At 28.2% G+C, this 21661-nt stretch overlaps 2 protein-coding genes and 1 long non-coding RNA gene across 3 annotated transcripts; all 3 read left to right on the top strand.

The window, feature by feature from the left end:
• Positions 1-6248: 6248 nt before the first annotated feature.
• LOC101498222 (uncharacterized) lies at positions 6249-9540 on the top strand. The gene is made up of 4 exons (XM_004489124.3): positions 6249-6459; positions 6569-6635; positions 6723-6809; positions 9180-9540. Exons 1-4 carry the CDS (start codon positions 6298-6300, stop codon positions 9242-9244), a joined length of 381 nt encoding a protein of 126 aa, XP_004489181.1. The 5' UTR covers positions 6249-6297; the 3' UTR covers positions 9245-9540.
• Positions 9541-12713: 3173 nt separating this feature from the next.
• LOC101498553 (actin-97-like) lies at positions 12714-15183 on the top strand. The gene is made up of 5 exons (XM_004489125.4): positions 12714-12955; positions 13446-13529; positions 13654-14047; positions 14244-14857; positions 14941-15183. Exons 2-5 carry the CDS (start codon positions 13470-13472, stop codon positions 15004-15006), a joined length of 1134 nt encoding a protein of 377 aa, XP_004489182.1. The 5' UTR covers positions 12714-12955; positions 13446-13469; the 3' UTR covers positions 15007-15183.
• Positions 15184-17889: 2706 nt separating this feature from the next.
• On the top strand, positions 17890-19149 carry LOC105851543 (uncharacterized). The gene is made up of 3 exons (XR_001143291.3): positions 17890-18283; positions 18377-18481; positions 18619-19149. It is a non-coding gene; the product is annotated as an uncharacterized lncRNA (long non-coding RNA).
• The last annotated feature ends 2512 nt before the right edge of the window (positions 19150-21661 follow it).

Here is a 21661-nt window from a genome sequence, read left to right as displayed (position 1 = left end):
GAACATTAATCAATTTAATTCTCGTCAAACAATTTTAATTGTTACAAACAGATAAAGTGATACGTTAAAAAAATCTCCGAGAAATTTTTGATATTTTTTGTTTTTAAATATTGCTACGTGTTCTTGTTATGAATTAAATTGACATATTTTACCTTAGTTAGAGGTCGAAAATAATCACATATTAGACCTATTTTTGTAATATTTCAAATTCATTCACCATTGTAGTAATCAAAGCCAATCAAATTTTCTATTATAAATAATTGGACGATCTGGCTGGCCCAAACATCTTATTAAAAAATATACAATCTTAATAAAAATGTATTTTTTGAAAAAATGTTATAAATAAAACAAATAACTTAGTAAATGTAAGTTTTATTTAACTCAATTGAATGTTTCAAAATTAGTTTGAATGAATATATGTTTATTTTGCATTCGTAGAGGAGATTCAGGTCGAACATGAGTTTTACATCATGCATACATGAGTTTTGTATCATTTACATTATGTCTTTAGAATTGATTCAATAAATTAAATAAATAAATAAATTAAATAAATTTTTAACACAAACAAACAAATTAAAAACATTAAAAACTTATTAATTAAACGCGTTTAATTTAATCAGACAAACTTTTAAAATAATTTAATAAATTATAAGCTAACTTATCAATGTTACCAAGCATTAAACAAGTAACTTACATTCAAAATCATCAATAACTACCATAAATACAATTAATGTAACATCAAGACATTTTATTTTATTTTATATTTTACTTTATTAGGAGTAGAAATAATTATTCTAAAAATTGTTGGTGATAGTTACTATTGTATTGTGTTATTTTAATGTTTGACAACAACAACAACAACAATAATAATAATAATAAAAGCATGAATAGGGAAATATTAAAAACCAAATTTACATTAAATTGATGAATGAATAATGAATAATTTTATACGCTCTGGTTGAGTGGTCTATATTGTTACTAGCAAAAGTGTCTACATTCATGCATTCATAGTTGGTTGGTGCGTTCATAATTGGTTGGAGCTCACAGATCCTTGCGGAGATTCTGAGTTAGTGGTGTTGCTTGAAAGGACCCACGAAGCCCTTGTAATCATGCATTGACATATAGTCTAACAAATAGGATTTGTGCATTTTTGTTTATTTGTATCTTTGATGTTTTGTGATGTAATTGTTAAATGAAGTATATGATTTATTTATATTTTTGCTATAACAATTATATTTGTATGTGTATTTGCTCTGTGTTTGTTATTTGGAAATGACCCTTACATTTAACAGGATGTTATATATAGTGTTACCTGAGCCAATAATGTCACGGTCAACCTAATATGAGAAATGCGAGGAAGTACAATAACATGCAGTTGAAGACTCTGAAATACTTTTGTACTGGTATGAGACTTGTTGGGAGAGTTTTCCACAAGTGTCCAGAGTTATGACCAACTAGGATTTATTTTTGGGTAGTAAAACGTCAAGAGTTTTGACGTTAGAGTTTATTTTGTTTTACGTATTAAATTTACTTTTGTAATTGTAAATGAGTATTTAAGATAATCTTTTCTAAATAAAAAAAAAACGAGTCTGTATCTTTATGTTCATAATTTCTTTAGTTGATGTCTCGAAAAAGCGGGATGTCGTCAAAAACCACATAACAACAAGATAATTTATTTATTTTTTTTGCTTTTGTTCTAACATCGTTGCATCAATCTTGTTCATAATATTCACCAAAAGTTCTCTCAGTCGACTTTGTTATTTCATTACAACTTCAACTTTGTCCATAAGCTTCAACATAAGCTCATTGTGTTTTTCCATAACTTTTGATTGTTATCTTTGTAATATTATTAATTGATCAATCTTGGCTATAAGTCCACATTCACTTTTCAATACTTCATTTTTTTTTTCAGCAACACCAACACCTTTAGAAACACATATGTCAGGAGTTTCATCCCACAATAGAAGACATGAACAACAACCCTCTTTCTGAAACATAATAACTCCAATCATCAATGTAATAAGAAACTATAATAGATGATATAAATCATAACAATGGATGAATCAAAATAAAATAATTGAAGTTTTTTTGAGTAAAATCCCCCAAACATGACAAAATAAATAAATTAAAAAAATGCACATTTGAATACGTTCCAAATCGGACAACCAAAGAAAGGTTGATCCGGATTTGCATATGCCTTTGAAATCCTTATCACATTTATCCTTCCATGAAAATAAAAAGGAATTAAACACTTTTCTTCAATACATGATTAATCTAACCTTAAATTACCAATATAGCTTTTCCCTTTGATAGATGAAGTAAATTGAGAGCCACCAACCATCCTATTCATATTGTTTTTGCAAATATAATTCTTTTTTTGAAAAAATAACAAAAGTAGAAGAAAATGTCAATGGAGGAAGGAAATAAAATTGGGGAAGAAGACTTTGCAATTATCAAACGAATAAGACAAACGCAAAAATTGAACAAAAATGTTGTAGTTTGGGGACAACAATGGTAAATGAGTTTGAGATAATGTCAAAGTCACTTTGATATTTGATAAACACGTGACAATGTTCGAAAATAAATAAATATCATAAGATTTGTTTAGGTGAGAGTTAATATGTTACCCCATCAGTTTGTAACATCGTTAGTACAAAATTATGACGCATAAATTAACTTTATTAATGTTAAAAAAGTTAAATATTATTTTAAAATTTTGACCGAGGGAGTAGATTGATAAACTTAATAAAGTCATGGAATAAATTATATATTTGCTCATTTACTAATAAATTACCGTATCAACAAAATATTAGATAGTTATATTTAATTTAAAAACTATTTAATATAATTTGTAAAATTGAATATAAACCGTTTAACGTGATAATTTACTAATAATCAATGTGAACAATAGAGTTATAGTGATTTGGAAGATAAGGGTAAAACTTAATGTTGCTGTTAACAGGAGAATGATTCAAAAGAGGTGTGATCAGGGAATAGACCGAATATGCTAATCAAGAGAGGCTGAAGCAGGGCATGTCTACTCTTTAAATTCAAATGAATGAGAAACGGAATGAGTTAGGAAAGATTGAATCACATATAAGACCAAATCTAAGTAAAGCGTCTTTTTCTAGGCACAAACTAATCAATTTGATAACGAACATTAATCGATTATCTTGTGTTATAAAATATTAAAACAGAGAAAATTAGCTAAATTGCCTTAATATTTTAGAATTTAGGATTAAATATATTGTTAGTTTCTATATCTTTTCCGATTATTGAGTTTAAAATTGGATTTTTCATATTCATATTTTTATCACTTTTAACTTTAGTCCCTTTTTTTATTTAAAAAAATTATATTTAATTCATCTAAAATAAAAAATAAATTATGAATGAATTTTTTATAATATTTTAAATAAACTAACAAAAATTGTTAATTTTTTAAAATTGAAGGATAATTATATATATTTCGTTTTAGCAACGACTAAAACTGTTTCTTAGACAAATTTATATGGATTATAAATTATATTTTTATTTTATATGGTCTAAAGTAGAATTGTTTAAATTTTATAAAAGTCAAAAACATATTTAACCTGAAGTCAAAAAATAAAAATATATTTAACCTTTAAATTTAAAATGATTGAATAAAATAAGGATTAAGTCCCAAAACTTCAAATCCTCATACATTTAAGGTGTATTTGGTTATAGATAAATAGACTGATATGTAAGTTAATTTTGTCCATGTTTTTATGAAATAAGAGGACTTAATGTATTTCTTGTCTTTTGTGTTTTTATTTTGTTGTTTATGTGCGACGTTCTTTTGTTTGTCATTTTGATGCGACGTTATTTAGTATCTCTTTTTGTTGCAATGTTCATTGATTTAATTATCAAAACTCATTGATTTAAGTACCAAAACTCTTTATAAGTATTTTGTTATTTTATATTATTAACTTTGATGGTTTGACTTTATCTCTAGATTTGTCAATTTCAATTTTAATGATATTAAATTTGCATTGTTTTCAATATATTTCTTGTCTTTTGTGTGTTTTTATTTTGTTGTTTATGATCGACGTTCTTTTGTTTGTCGTCTTGATGCGACACTATTTGATTTATCTTTTTGTTGTAATGTTCATTATTTTAATTACCAAAACTCTTTATAGGTATTTTGTTATTCTATATTATTAACTTTGATGTTTTTAGTTTATTTGTAGATTCGTCAATTTTAATTTTAATTGAATTTGTATTATTTTCAATGTATTTTATAAATTTGAACAAATAAATATATTTTTTTGTAAAAAAAAATCTTCAAATATTACTAAAAGTGAAAGTAGGTGGAACCAACTTTCAGAGAGTTTACGTCCTATCCCACTAAACTTAGTGAAATCAAATTTTTATTTTTTTACCAAAGTAAATTTGTTTTTTTAAGTTTATTTAACTAAAAATGACATACTACAATGATCGAAAAAAAGTTGTCTCGCGCTCTAAGTATTCTCTACCTACTCCACTTTGTCAGTTTCGACCACATGTACCTTTTTATTGAAGATCTTTCGAACTTTTCATAATAATATAACATTTTAGACCTATTAAATCAACCTACTTAATTAAATATTTTTATTTATTAATGTTATTATTATAATATTAAGCTTTGTATTTTATGTTAAATTATAACTTTACCAGCATTTTTTATAAATATATTGACTTATATAAATTTTTGACATATTCAAATTTATTATTATAAAATATATTTTAAATAAGATGAATTATAATGCTATATATACTACAAAAGATATGTCATATATCAAAATATAACTTAAGTTGATAGACTTGCTAAACTTGTGACTTTTTTACAAAGGCCTTCATAACTAATCACTTGAATGATAGACTTTTGTAAAAAATAATGATAAGTCTCTTTAAAAGTCTTAAACTCCCTCACAATGGTTGAATACATTTTTTCCTCTCTCTATTCTTCATATTGTTTTTTATGTTTTAATTGTTTTTTTTTCCTTTCTAAAAATGTTAACAATTTATTAAATTAAGAAATTAGAGATGAGAGAAATAAGTAAATAAATATATTTAAAACAATAAGCCTTAAAAAAATAATTGTTGTAATAATTTTTCCACAAAAAGGATGTTATATTTTGTTTACATAAGATACGTTGCTTTTATTTATTTACTATTATATGTGTTATTTTTATATATTTAACCTTATAATTATTAATATCATAAAAGAGAGAAAAATAAACTAAGTTTTCTAACGGTAAATTTCATTAAGATATTTTTAAGCAAAAGGTCATGTTAAATTATATAAATTTAACTTAATTTCGTTTAGAACCTTGAAGTTTAATTATTTTTTTATTTATTTTTTATTTCTGATTCAATATTTTAAATTACATTCATTTGTATTATTAGCGTTTAAGATATATTAATTTATGCATTTTGAAAATTTTCTTGAATTATTATAATGAAATATTAAGTTATAATTGTAATAAGTTGATTGTCTAAATTACGTGAAAGTTAAAAACATTGATTTTGTAAATAGACCTTTATTACTTTATTTTTAAGATTATCTTATTTAGATTGTTATTAATAAAATTAAAAAAATATATTATTTATAAGATTTGATAAAATACATGGTGAATCTGACACTTGTTGAAATATAAAACAAACTTTAAAACATGATCTTGATATCACAAATAGAAAACTCTTTAAAACTAACAATATTTGACTATGATTTTATTTAAATTGTATATTTTTATTTTATTTTATGAGATGCAAAATATTTTAATTAAATATATCATTAGTTGTATCTTTTTATAATTGTGATGTCTTTTATTTGTTGTATTACTTAAATATTTGTATATTCTTTGTCCTAAATATACATTAAAAATTAACTAATTTTTTAGAGACCTAAAGTCTTAACTTTACTAAATTTAGCTTTGGGCTAATGAATATTTTTCGAATGATTAATATAATAGATATATTATTACAATATTTAACACAATTTTAAATGATAATAAACTTTCAATTGAATTAATTATTATCAAATTTGAGATAAACGATATAAAAAAATATAACTTAAAACATTTAGCGATAATTAAATTAACTCAAATGAGATTTTTTTCTGGTCATACTTTTATATATAAAAATAATTGTATTGAATTTTATGAAAAATATTACATTAAGAAAAAAAAAAAACAAGGAGTAATCGTTTTCTGTTATTATTGTTTGTTTATATTTAAATAGAGGATCAAAGTTGAAAAAAAGTAAATTAGGGTTTGATTGTGCAGAGGCAGCGCAGGGATGGCGAAGTTTAATGTGGTTCAGAAAAGAAGAAGAGCTCTCGTTGCTGAGAAGAAGAGACAGATTCACGGTGACCCTACCACCGGCAGGCTTAAGATCAGGCAGCAACCCGTGTCTATATCCGGAAAGCGCAAGCGCAAGCTTTTCAAAAAATGGCGTCGAGTACACACACACTCTCTCTCTCTCTCTCTCTCTCCATGAACGAGCATGATCCTGATTATGAAATTTTGCTAACTTTTCTTCTGCGTTTTCACTTTTCGATTAAATGTAGGAACAAAAGGACGCATTACAGAATGGTCTCGTGAGCATGGAAGATGTGCAAATGGCTGTTGCAGAAGGTATCTTTCATTCATCCTTCAACTTAACCTAATCTAACATTTTTGAGGATTTTTTTAAGCTCATATACTGTTTCGTTTTGCGAGCAGGGGAAATCAAAGATAGCAGTCGCACTACATCTTCAACAAAAATTCACTTGAAAAAGGGCTTGAAACTTAAACAGCTCAAGCGTAAAGGTAAATAAATATTTCATTGCATACAATTTCTTGTTCTGTATGAAATTTATTTTTTCTATAAATTGAGGGTAACATGTACAGAATCATATTATCTAAAACAAAGCATTTTAACTAACACATGTTGGTCGAACCACTCCAACCAATGGAGAAAGACTTGGTCCTCGTTGTTCAATGTTGGTTTAAGTGACAGAGTTTGGTTCTCCTTAAGTAAGTTTACATGACAAAAATATAATATAATAAAACATTCAAATGACAAAAACAAGAATAACCTTCATAACCTACCAACTTCAAATTATCATGTAACTAAAAAATAACATTCTATCGCAACAGCCGACGTAGTCACAATCGTGATGCTATCTAGGGTCAGGAGAGGACTAGAAATCGTAAATCATGGGGATTCCAACATAATATAGATTGTAAGATCAGACAAATATAATTTGTTTTGGAGTCCCACCATTGCAATGGAGTCTTATCAATCTTTGTTAATAAGGCCCTATTGAAAAAATATGATCCATTTTTCACTATGAGTTTGCTTTGCAAAAGCATACCTTGGAGCCAGCTCTTAATATTCTCTTTCTTTTGGTCATCACTTATGTATTGTTTAATGAAACATCACTCATCAGGGGCCAGTAACTTTCTACACCGGCCAACTTATTAGTTGATTTATTTTTCTAACTGGCATGCTTGGAATGCACAATATATTTTCACGAACCAGTCTTGGAGTCAGCTCTTAAAATTCTCATTCATTTAGACATCACTTAATAAAACTTCGTATAATTATTACTATGAAATGTTAAATGTAACATCATTCATCACTCATCAGGGGACAGTGGCTTTCTACAGAGGCCAACTCATTATTTGATTTATGTTTTTTACCGGCATGCTTGGATATATTAAACCATTAGTATAGGAGTCTTGGATAGAGGACAAGGAGCACTGTCAATGGCAATTTGGACAATACCAAACTAACAGTTTAATACAACATTCAAATTCAATTGAATTCCTTCTTTTGATAGTCAACAATCAGTGTTGGTCTTTGGTTGATGCAATTGTTAGCAACCTCCTTTTGTGGCTAATGCTATACAACACAAACAATTCGTATCTAATGAAGGGCAAGTGTATTATTGATAAATGATAAGAAAGCAAAATAAAATACAAAAAGTGAGAGCAAATGCTAACAGCTAAGGTAAAATTTGTATGACCCCAAGCTATAAGCTGAAAATGGAAAACACATCAAACCCTCCCGAACAGATTTGTTCTCCTTTCCTCCCCCATTCGATATTTATAAGTTAGTCCCTCTCCTTACTGGGCTATTTCTTACCCATTACCAAACTAACTAATTCATTAACTTATCAATCTATGTTTTCTCTTTAGTGCATTATAAGATTTGAAATATAACTGAAGATATTTGCAGTATATGTCGATGCATTGATAACATATGGAATGCTAGCAACTTTGTGCTGAAAACCAGAGAAAAAGCCTTTTAATATACTCATAATATATGTTTAGTAGTTATATTAAAAAAAATCACATTTCATTCTTGCTGCTTTGTTTTCCATACACAACATCGTTGCAAAGTAGCAGTTACTGGATTTCAGTTTCTCATTGGATATGGGGACTGGAATACTCCTAATCTAAGAGTCATTTTAAACTATGCTTTGAATACTAGGCAATTGTTCACTTACGACATGATAAATCCTAATTTCCATCCTTGATTGTTTCTGACTCTGAAGTCTTAACAAGTTTGATCCCACCCTTCAAAATGTGGATAATAAATAATAATATGGACTATCTTTTTTTAGGGATTTGGATTGCATACATATAAAACTGCATGCAGTTCTGCAGTCAAGGCTTTTTAGGCCGCCGTCCAATTAAAATAGGACGGTCCTAATTTTAAACAGATTTTATTATTATTATTATTAAACCCAAAAAAATTGGATCCTGAAATCATAACTTTCTGATCTTAATCGGATGGTCCTGGAAGTTTTGACTGTATGACTGCATCCAATCCAAATCCGTTTTTTAGTTTGGTAAGGCATATATATCCTTCAATAAATTTAGTACGGGTTGTAGACATATATATGCTAAGATGAACCTAAATCAAAGTGAAGGCGAAACCTTATCCACTGAATACCATCCACTGAATACCAACAATATTTGTATTTAAATTTACATGCACTAATCCAAAATTTCCAAAGAAAGTTTTAATTAGATGCATAGGGTAATTCACTAACTAAAATTCCTCCCTTTTTTCTTTAAATGTTCAGTTTTTGAATGTCTTGTTGTGGAACATTCTATAAAGAACAGTCAAATTGTTTACAAAATATTGTGCACGGTAAATTTTTAATTGTTATTTGTTGTGGTATTCAGGGAAGAATAAAAGAATATCTGATGCACCTGCTGCTGAAATTTCGGCTGATGCAATGGTAGAATAGTATTCTTCACCTTCTCCTTGGTAGGTAGGAGGGTAGAAGAGGCAAATATGAGATGAGATAATGTTGTAACCTTGAATTGAGTGATTGGTAGGCTGTCTAGTTATTTTAATTGTAACTTTTTTTTTGGTAAAAGAATGGAAACTTTGGTTTAACAGTTTGAGTTGTTGTCAAGTTTTTAGAAGGAAGGTAATGGATACGAGCAATTAACCTCTTGCAAATGTAAGATGGAGTGATATATGATGGATCCAAACCTTTCTGTGGGAGTTTTATAGCATCAGCTTATATTTGTCCTTTAATTTATAGCACCAGTTATGAATTCTGATTACATAAAATAAAATTTCTGGATAGATATGTGATATAATGGGGGAATTTGCATCATCAATCAACAATACTCAGACAGACACAACTGATCATCTGTTAAATCCTTGGTCAATAGTATAAATCATTTTTTACTCTACATCTGAGAAGTATTTTTATTTTATTTTATTTTATTTATATATATATATATTTTATTTTTTATGTTGGCCGTATTAAACATTTTTTGTTGTTCCTGTTATAATTTGAAAAATTGGATCCCTAATAAGAATTGTAATTTTAATAATTAAAAAAGGAGTAAATTAATTTTAGTTTCTATAAATTTTTTTTTCAATTTTTAAGTCTGTAAATATTTATTTAATCACTTTTAATCTTTATTTTTTTAATTTTTGTAAACAAAATATATCTTTATTCTCTAAAAAAATTCTTATATAATCAAAATAGAGATTGGAAATAAAAAAAAAAATTAGGGATTAAATTTAAAAGGTTATAATTTTATAGAATTAAAAATATATTTAATCCAAAAATATTCACTCTCATTTTATTATATTTAAAAAAATAAAAAAAATCGAAGGCCATTTTATTATATTTTAAAAAATGAATGCAATACCATCTATTTCAAATTGAGAATGACTATTTATGAATGGTAAAAGTTAATTATGTCTCTAATACATACAAAAGTTAATTATTTATTTTTTTGTGCTATTGATACACTAAAATTTAAAATTCAATTTTTTTAATCATAAAATAGATAGATTGTAAATTTTATCATAATTAACTTATACAACTGTGAGAATCCAATTTGAATTCGAGATAAATATCTAACTTAACAATATAGATAGTCAAATTAAAATTTAATGACTGAAATTCAATTTTATTAATATCCTAGTAAAATAGTAAAACTTTAGAATCAAGTTGGGTATTCAATTTTATTAATATCCATAGTTGAACTTTAGAATAAAGTTGGGTAAGTGTCAATGTAAGGTTGGTTTAATGCGACAAATCGGTATATTCAATGGTACCAATTTTATAACCAAGAAAAATGCAATTTGTAGCTCTAGGATATAAAAGCTCGTACAGGGGTTTTTGTTATTAAGAACACGTGTTTTATTATGAAAGTTCAAAATTAAAAATTGCCATATCTCATGTTAGCTCTCATTTTTTCCTTCATGATGTACCGACTAGTACTGACATTTTGAGATTTTCTCCAGCAAAAAAAAGTTCGAAATTATGGACAAAATTTGGAACTTTGCATGTGGTGCATATTCTCAATGGCTAACATTAAGTAAATAAATAATGTTTATCCACACGTTGTATTGCATCTAAAGTTAATATATGCAAGAAGTGGGTTTTGAAGTTCATATTAAGTTGTAAGAAGAAAAACTGAGATTGTATCAATAACAATAACAATAACAATAACAATAACAATAACAACAACAACAACAATAATAATAATAATAATAATAATAATAATAATAATAATAATAATAATAATAATAATAATAACAACAATAATAATAACAACAATAATGTTACCAGCATCCCCTAATTTATTACCCACACCCCTCAAATGTTAAAAAAAATTAAAATTTCTAAATTATCCTTCCCTTTATTTTAATCTTCTTCCTCTTCATTAACATAACCCATCTTCTTCCCCTTTATTCTATATTCATCACCTTCATTCAACACCTTGTTCATCTTTTTCATTTTCTTCATTTTCTTCAATCATTATCAACTATCTTGAACATCTTCATCAATCATCATCAACCATCTTCATCAATCATCATCAACCAACTTCATCAAGTTACCATCACTATTGTGAATCAAGTAAATAAGCATCAACCTTTGTTTTTGTTGTTTGGTTTGTGTTTTGTTGTTTTGTTTATGAATGCAATGCCTGAAAACTGAAGAAAAAAAGTTTCTATTTTTGAAGACGAAAAAAACTTTCTCTGCCCTAAACCTAGAAGCATACGTGAACTCAGCTTACGTACGCAAACTCATTTTCAAAAACCCACTAACGTACGTGAACTGAGTTTACATGCGCAAATCATTTTTTAAATTCCAACAACGTACGTGAACTCAGTTCACGTATAATTTAAAGATTGAATATGAGTTTACGTACGTGAACTGAGTTCACATAAGTATTTGACATTGAGTTCACATACGTGAACTGACTTCATGTTGGATTATTGTTTTTATGTTTATTATGATTTTTGTTTTGCAGATGTGGTGCGCACTATGTTTACTGATAGAGAAGATCATGTTATACTTAACGAGGGTACTTCTAATGCATAAGGTCACGTACGTGAACTGAGTTCACGTACATGGTTCGTGAACTTAGTTCACATATAATTTAAAGATTGAAAATAAGTTTACGTCAGTTCACGTAAGTATTTGACATTGAGTTCACATACGTGAACTAAGTTCACGTAGGATTATTGTTTTTATGTTTATTATGATTTTTGTTTTGTAGATGTGGTGCACACTATGTTTATTGATAGAGAAGATCGTGTTATACATAACGAGGGTACTTCTAATGCGGAGGGTCGTCGTGTTAGGATTATTGTTTTTTTGTTTATTATGATTTTTGTTTTGTAGATGTGGTGCACACTATGTTTATTCATACAGAAGATCGTGTTATACTTAACGAGGGTACTTCTAATGCGGAGGGTCGTCGTGTTAGGTCAATTGTTTTTGCAAGAGCACAACGATGACGAGTACAACGACAATATGAAGAATCCCAACCCGAACCCCAACCAACTGACATAGATGAACCTCCACAGGATGGTGGATATTCTGGTGGTCCGGTTGATAGTTCTGTTCTTAGGACATTCGGCGACCATGTGGTGATTCGACTCTGAGATGTCGTGGTAATTTTCTCAATCAAATTAAGTTAAAGTGTACTTTTTTAACTTATATTTTTGTACTTAATTAATTTTAGGATCGCGGAGAATTTGAAGGGTGTGGGTAGCAATTTGAGGGGTGTGGGTAGCAATATTATAATAATAATAATAATTATAATAAATGTTGTGGTCCGTTGTTTCTTTTCGATACAAGAAGAGAAGTAGAAGGGAGAGTAAGAATAGGGTGTGATGTGAGAATCATCATTGATTGGTTTCTGCAATAAAATAACCTTATAGATTAATATTTGACTTACATGCGTATTTTTCTCCAACAATTCGGTAGAAATTAATGGTTGGTGTATACGCAGAGAAAGAACGAACGTACATTGTCCGTTAATTTCTGATTCTCTCTCTCCAAATTTAAAACGAGGAGTGAGAAAATCCAATGGTCTAAATTGGGTGTGATGGTTGTTATATTCATTTGAATTATTACTTCTCTTCATTTCGTCTAGTTTTTCTTTCAGAATCCCTCTTCCTCGTAAGCTACGTGTAGGTATGTTCCTGTTTCCTTACTTTGTCATTTTTGTTTCCTTTTCAATTTCTTATTATATGAAAATGATGATGTAATTGTAATTGGATTGGAGTAATTGCTTAATTCTCTGCATTGCTCTCGCCATTGTATTTAGATTTATACGCTATCTACTTAGTTGCCTGTTTGTTTCTTTCCTGTGCATTTCCATTCCATGGGATATAAAAAAATATAACATATGAGATCCATACAATACAAATCTTAACTAAATGGCCAAATTGATAGATAGATAGATAGACCCTAACCGTTTTTCTTGTTTCTAAACTTTAGTAGTTGATATTTTTTATTTCAATGTGTATGGATAATTGATGGATGTTTCAATTTTTTATTGTTGTAGACCAGAGTATTATTGGTTTCATCACATCCCATGGCAATCCTTTCACTTTTGTTTATTAAAATTTTAATTAATTAATTAATTAAAATGGTACATTGATTATGTTTTGTGTTCATCCAGCTGAGCATATCATATTAAAAGAAGATGGCAGACGCTGAGGATATTCAACCTCTTGTTTGTGACAATGGAACAGGAATGGTCAAGGTACCGATATCCATTCATTATAGATATGATATTTTCTTCTTTGGTTTGAAATGAATTGTTTATTTTTCTATGCCTTGTGGTGAGTTATGAGGTAAATGACAGACACATAGTTTGGTTTTTCCAGGCAGGGTTTGCTGGAGATGATGCTCCGCGTGCCGTGTTTCCCAGCATTGTAGGACGTCCTCGTCATACTGGTGTTATGGTTGGTATGGGACAAAAAGATGCATATGTTGGTGACGAGGCACAATCTAAACGTGGTATCCTCACTCTCAAGTACCCAATTGAGCATGGTATTGTTAGCAATTGGGATGACATGGAAAAGATTTGGCATCATACCTTCTATAATGAGCTTCGTGTGGCCCCTGAAGAGCATCCAGTTCTCTTAACAGAGGCTCCTCTTAACCCCAAAGCTAACCGTGAGAAGATGACCCAAATCATGTTTGAGACTTTTAATGCCCCTGCTATGTATGTAGCCATTCAGGCTGTTCTTTCACTCTATGCCAGTGGTCGTACAACCGGTAATAACTTCATCATATTATTACTCTATGATTGATTTTAATTGGCCTAATTGTACTTTTAGCTCTTATCGACAAAGCTTTTAGAGTGAGGATTACGGCTATTATTACTCAAGCAAATCTTTATCTGTTGATGTAATTTTTTATTTTCTCTTGATTCCTGTTCCATTAGGATAATTTAGTTTGCTTATTTTTGTAGGTATTGTGTTGGATTCTGGTGATGGTGTCAGCCATACAGTCCCTATCTATGAGGGTTATGCCCTCCCACACGCCATCCTTCGTCTTGATTTGGCCGGTCGTGACCTGACTGATTTCTTAATGAAGATTCTGACAGAACGTGGGTATTCTTTTACCACCTCAGCAGAGCGTGAAATTGTGAGGGACATGAAGGAGAAGTTGGCGTACATTGCCCTTGATTATGAGCAAGAACTAGAGACATCCAAGACCAGCTCTGCAGTGGAGAAGAGTTATGAGTTACCTGATGGGCAAGTCATCACTATTGGTGCTGAGCGTTTTAGGTGTCCAGAGGTCTTGTACCAACCGTCCATGGTTGGAATGGAAGCTGCAGGAATTCACGAGACCACATACAACTCCATAATGAAATGTGATGTTGACATCAGGAAAGACCTGTACGGTAACATTGTCCTTTCAGGAGGTACAACCATGTTCCCTGGCATTGCTGATAGAATGAGCAAGGAAATTTCTGCATTGGCCCCAAGCAGCATGAAGATCAAGGTGGTAGCACCCCCTGAGAGAAAGTACAGTGTCTGGATTGGTGGTTCTATCTTGGCTTCCCTGAGCACCTTCCAACAGGTTTGTTCTTTTCTTAGATTAATTTGTTTCTCTGAATGTTATACATTATCGTAATATTAAATTGTCTTTTACTTTGAGTGCAGATGTGGATTGCAAAGGCTGAGTATGATGAGTCTGGACCATCAATTGTGCATAGGAAGTGTTTCTAAATTGTTTGAGCCATAGGGTGGGTTATCAAAGGAAAATAACTTCTCTTATATGTAACCCTTTCATTCTAGATTTTGTTATCCGTTCATGTTATTCTCGAGGAGTTTATTGTCAAATGTTCCATTTTTTCTTCATTATAACTATTATATATACTTTAATAAGATTTTTTACATTTATAATTTGTCTAAATTAGCCTAGACTATCAAATGAATTAAGCATGTACATTCTTTGTATGCTAATTATAACACCAATCTGTTGAATTTCATATATTCTAACAATTGTTTTGCAAGACAATTAAATATTGGCTACTTGAGGATAAGACTAATATTGTTGTGAAAAAGAAGTTAATGTTAATGAGGGTTTATATATAATATTGAAACTAGGTTGACTAAAATGTCTTTTGGCGGTCTTTGTTGGTATGTTTATTATAGGGTTCCCTCCCACGAGAAAAGAGAAAACTAATTCAATATATAACCATAATGTTCATCATAGAAAAGTTTCCTTTGAAATCAACCTTTTCTTCAAGAAAGAAGTTAAAAGAACTCGTCTCCATATCATTTTGATATCCCAAACAATGATAGTCAAATCCATATGTTCCCATTTAATTGAATTTTGGGGAATGAGTATATTGCCTTAAAAGATAGTTTGACATTGCATAATTGCTTTGAGTAGTACAATCGAGACATGTTCATGAGTAGTTAGAGGTAAAGGCATGTTGATTTGTAGATCTAAGAAGTGGAAAAAAGATGTTAGGATTTAAAGTGAGAGACTCTTCACTACGCTCCCCCGCCTACATATCTAAAACCAAATGGTCTTCCTCTAAACCCAAAATGGTGAGATTGTTAGTTGGTCTTTTTTATCACTGTCTACGGCTATTTTAAGATCTAGTGTTTGTGTTCTTATTTTTACCTCTGTGTTTTTCTTTTAGTAGTGTATCTTGTATTTTGTTTGATGTCTTGGTTCCTTTATGTTTCCTCTTGCCAAAGTCTAGTTGTTATAAATTGCTACCTTTGTCTCTTGTTGGTAACTAAGACCCATATAAGTCTTGGGTACTTTAGAACAACAAATTTCGGGTAGAAAAAATGGTAGCCGACGTCAATCTTTCGACCACCACTTTGACAATCGCCAATTACTGTAATTCCACCCATCAACCATTTCTCTGGCCATAACGATTGACCACTCATTTTTCCTATTGACCACCAATAATATAAAATGTAAGATCTCATTTTTGACTAGTTATCGGTTTGAGACTTAAGAATGCATTGAAAACCAACCTGTCTCATGCACAAATTTTCATTTTATAGTTATTTCATATATTTATTAATTCAAAGGCATATTTGACAGGTAAGTAATACTATGTCATTTTTTTTTTCTTATTAATAATGAAGTGAAAGAAAATCGTCTAGGTTTGTCAACAAAAAATGAAAATAGTCTTTATAAAGAAGTTCTAATGTATATTATATCTTTACTAATTTTTGAATATTTTGTGCATTAATATATAATTCATACATTTACTATTGTTAGAATTTTTTTAATAAAATATATATCCTCAAAGAATATTTTTTAATGAAAAAACAAATTACTATTTATTAATTATAATTTTTTTAAATAATTTTTATTTACCACCATAACTAACTTACACAATTGCGAGGTCACTTATTTGCATTTGAACTTATTTTTATTAATTATTAATGATTTGAATTTAATAGACAATTAATGAAATCAATAACATTGATTGATATTTTTAGTAATTTTTTTTATTGATATTCATTCATATCTTCATAAAGTTACATATCTAGAAAAATTAATTGACTTTTTATTTTTTTAATTTTATTTTATTACAATTTAAGAAGGAAACAACCTAATTTGTTTATATGAAAAAGACTCCAGTAAAAAATAAATATAAAATATTTTATTTAGGTATCCAATTTTATTTATTATTGTTCTTTTCAGTTATTTATAAGTTTATAGTGCTAATTATTACCTTTATTTTTCCATGGCAACTGACAACTGTACCGGAATTTATTTATTAATAACAAGGTATTGTAAAAAAAATGATTATCCAACATTTTCTTTTTTTGTTGAAAGAAACAACATTTTATTTTAATTATAAGGAAATTAAAATTATTATTATGAAAAATATTTTTTTGTTACCAAGAAAAATACTTTTATTTAAACATATGGTTTAAGTTTTTATACTAATTGAGTAATTTTTTTTATACTAATTAAATAAGGATGAAGTTACAGACAAAATAAAAAGGACGAAGATTCATGATTATTATTGTTATTATTATTTTGATTAAAATACATGATTATTATTGAGGTTAAGAACAGATTCATGTTAATATTTTGGATTAAATCTCTGATGCACTACTTTTAATGTTATATTTATTTCGTATTAATATTTATGTGTTAATTGCTAATGGTTAAAAAAATAGTAATATTTAAATTATTATTTTTTATTTTATTTTATGTAGAAAGAATGGTAAATATTACCTCAATTAGTATAAAAAAATTCAAATCTAAACTAACAAATTCATCCTAACGATATTATTATTTATTAATCGATCTTATATTTTATTTGGATAATTATATTTTGGGTTTGAAAAAGTTGTGTGGTCGCAAGAATGAATTAAGTATACCATCTTGATACATTATAAAAAAAAAATAGTAAAAGAAGAAAAAATTAAATGATTCGATAAAAAAAGAAATAATTAAATAGTATGTATTTTTAAAATAATTAAATAATAATATATTTTTGTGTATATAATTAAATAAATTTTTTTATAATAAAATATTAATAAATTAATTGAGTCATTTCAAGCTTTAAGTATTTTTAGATGTCTCTAAATTCACTAACAAAACTATTTATGCAGTTAGTTGGGGTGTGTCGAGCATCTAGAATGTTCTAGATTGTTCCTTTTCTATGAATTACTTAGACGAAGACGCAATATTTTTGAAGCTAGCATGTTGTGCGAAATACGTTATACATCCAAAGAGAAAGAGAAAGAGGTACACTAACACAAAAGTATGAATCCTTCAAGCACGGAGTGTGAGGGAAGTAGCAATAGACATTATACGAGTGAAATAGATGATAACTTTTCGGAATTGACGAAAACAACTATTTCAAAAATCAAACGGCGTTATAGAACTAATCGATCCGATAATGAAGACGTGAAGAGTAAGTTTTATGACACCACCTCGCCTTCTTATGGCTGGCTTCTTCCAGGTTGGGTAGGTGAAGAACGTCTTATGATCAAAACTCGCCGTGTCTACAAGGTAATCTCAATTCTTTTTTCTCTATCCATTCATTAGACATGTGATATTTGGTCAAATTAATAATTACCTAATTCCACCAACATTGTTTTGTAGTATTACTATGATCCTCAAGGCCAACAATATAAAAGTCGAAGTGAAGTTACAGCTATATTAGAAAAAGCTGGAATGATTCTCATTGACTGAACATAAGTTATAAAGGTAATATAACTAGTTTTTATGCTTTTACAATTTACATCTAATTACTTGCTACAAAAACTTAATGATCAGCTATATATGTAGTTTCTTCTTTTTATTAACCTTTGTTTACTTTATTTATTTTCTTTTTTATGTCTCAGAGTCTATGTTTTGCCCAACTTATCTTCAAAATTCACTCATTTTGGATAAGAATCACGAAATTTTCGCTTCAAATTTAAGTTACGTTGAAGATATTTTTTCGTAAGTTTGTTGTACATGTAGACATTTTGTTACATGTAACTAATATGTTTCATTACATTTGTTTTGATTTTATGCAATGGATGTGTTAAGATTGTTTGTTATGGAAATATTTAATGGTTTAATATTTGAACATTTGAATTTCGTGAAATAAAAGTTGTATTTCAAATACAAGTTTAATTTAACTGCAATAATTTTTTACTAGTCGAGATAGAAAAGGGGAAATGATATATATGTTATCATATCTTATTATAATCCAATTTGTTGGGTTTATCGATTGCCTTATAAGATCATATTCTACTATTTTTCTATCTTACTGGTATTACAATCCAACTTGTAGTCCTACTAAAAAAACTTGTTGAGTCACAAAGGCTGAGATAAATTTGTCATGACTACTCCTATCTATCTGATTATTGAAAATTGTAACTTAAGAGAGGGATTGAGTTAGAAATGACCGTAATATATACTATATTTTAGATGCACGAGAAATTATACTTTATGATTAATTATTAATGTTTTAAATAAAAATAAATTGAGATTTGTCAAAATTGTATAACTAAAAAACATAATCATCATTCATTGAGAAATATTTTTCTTCCTTCTAAATATAAGTATCTATGCAAATTATTAGTTGTATTTATTATCCTTTTTCTAAATCTACCTTTACTAATATTATTAATTTGTTTTGAAATGTGCAAAGTTAACATTAAATATATCTATACACAAGGAACAATTTAATAACAAGACAACACAAAATATATACATTAATTATACCACTCACTTTTTTTAATATATGTGAATAGATATGATAATTAGATCGGATTCCTGCAAAAAAAACTCACAATGGATAGGGTAAAAATTCACATAATGGATATCGGCACGAGTCATGTAATTACCCATAAAATTAAGCGGGTATGAGTGCGTGTATGAGTACAGTACACATGCAAGTACAGGTACTATAATACCCACCCTATCCCGCATTCGTAGTTATATAAATTATTGTTTTTTATATATATTAGTGTTTAGTTTAATTAATTGTTTTCTTTTACGTTTAATATATATATAATATCATTGGACCATTGCAATATTTATAATCGAAACATAAACGTTTGCAAACTTTTAAAAAATTGAATTATGATGAATAGATAAATAATTGTGACTTTATAATTAAGACTTATATCTTATTAATCGTGTCTTTATAATTATACTTGCAACTTCCTATCAATTATTTTTACAGATCTCGAATAATATTATCGTAGGACTTGCAACTGCATAAAGTATTATTATAAATATTTGAATGTGTAATGTAACGAGTGTTCATTTGAAATGTTTTGAGTTATAAAATATTTTGATTTATAATACTTTATGATTGGATTTAAAATATTTGAATAATTTTTATATTTAATCACAACAATATCATATATTTATCGATGTATTTAGTTAAACCGTGGGTAATGGGTATGGGTACAAGTATTGGACACATGTATGAGTATTTCTTTTTAAACCGCAGATATAGGGACGAGTACTATAGTACTCTACCAAATCCTACTCATTGTTATCTCTGTATGTGAAGCTCCAAAGACAGTTTATCATAGAGAGTAAATTACATAATTGTAACAAATATAAAATAAACCATGAAAATAATCTCTAAATTTGTTATGTCAAAATTTCACAATAAAAATAGTTTAGAGAAAAATAACTTAAACAGGACGTATGAAATAGAGCGAAAAATAAGAAACTAAATAAATATAAAAAAACGAAATGTAACTCCTATTAATTCGAAATGTAACTCCTATTAATTCGAATACTTAGAATGATGGAGTAAATTTTTTTGTTTGATCCACTAATTGTCAGAAAATGTACAACTCCCACCCTAGGATTCTTGCTACAAACTTCTAACAACACTTCTAAGATAGCACACTACTATCTTAGATTAAGCTACTTTTTAAGAAAGTATTATTTTCTTTTACAAGTGATACAATATGATTTGAATAAGAATAATGAGAGGTATATTGATAAACAATCCAATAACACTTCAAGTACTTGAGAATCTTTCTGAATGACATGAAAATGAAATGCAAGTACTTTGTAAAAAATCAGAATTTTGTTCAAAATTGTTCAGGGTATTAGAATTCAAGGATTGTGTCTTGTTTGATCTGAAGTTATGGGGTATTTATACTCCATAAACATCTCTTCAGATTCGTGACCATTGATCCAAGAGGTTTGATGAAAGAATACAATGATTTGGAGCCATTCCAGATCTGAAAAATTGTATTACTTCCAGTTGTATTCGAATACAGGATGTGTGTATTCGAATACACCTCTTTGTAACGTTCAAAAATATTCAAAAATTACACTTTGTATTTGAATACACATGTGTGTAGTCGAATACAGATTAGTGAAAATTTGCCACTGACTTACTTTGTATTCGACTACAGAAGGTTGTAGTCGAATACATATATGAGGATTTTGGCCACTGACTTGATGTATATTCGACTACACATAGTCGTAGTCGAATACAACTTTGAGACTTTTGCTTCTGACTTGCTTTGTATTCGAATACATGATGTTGTATTCTAATACACTTATGTATTTTGTCAAAAATATTAGTTTTAAGACTTTGTTAATGCTATTTTGACTTTTGAAAATACTTTATATGCATATGTAAATATGACTTGTTCTCATGTAATTGAAGTATTGATTTGCATCATATACCTTTATATTTTAACATTTAATATTAGGATTTGAAGCTTTATTAATGAAGATATTTGAGCTTCTTTTTGAGGTTGTTGCTTTGACCATAATGGTTGATCTTTGTCATCATCAAAAAACTTGTAGTTTACAGATAGAATAATAAAATATATAGATTTACAAAATTGTCATCACTTAACTTAATTTTAAATAACAATTCAGTCATTATTTTTGTTTTGTTTTTTTTTTCTTCCG

Source organism: Cicer arietinum, chromosome 2 (assembly GCF_000331145.2).
Source record: "Cicer arietinum cultivar CDC Frontier isolate Library 1 chromosome 2, Cicar.CDCFrontier_v2.0, whole genome shotgun sequence".
Lineage (NCBI taxonomy): Eukaryota > Viridiplantae > Streptophyta > Magnoliopsida > Fabales > Fabaceae > Cicer > Cicer arietinum.
Note: the sequence above shows the minus strand (reverse complement) of the source record. Positions and strands in the feature narration are given on the sequence as shown.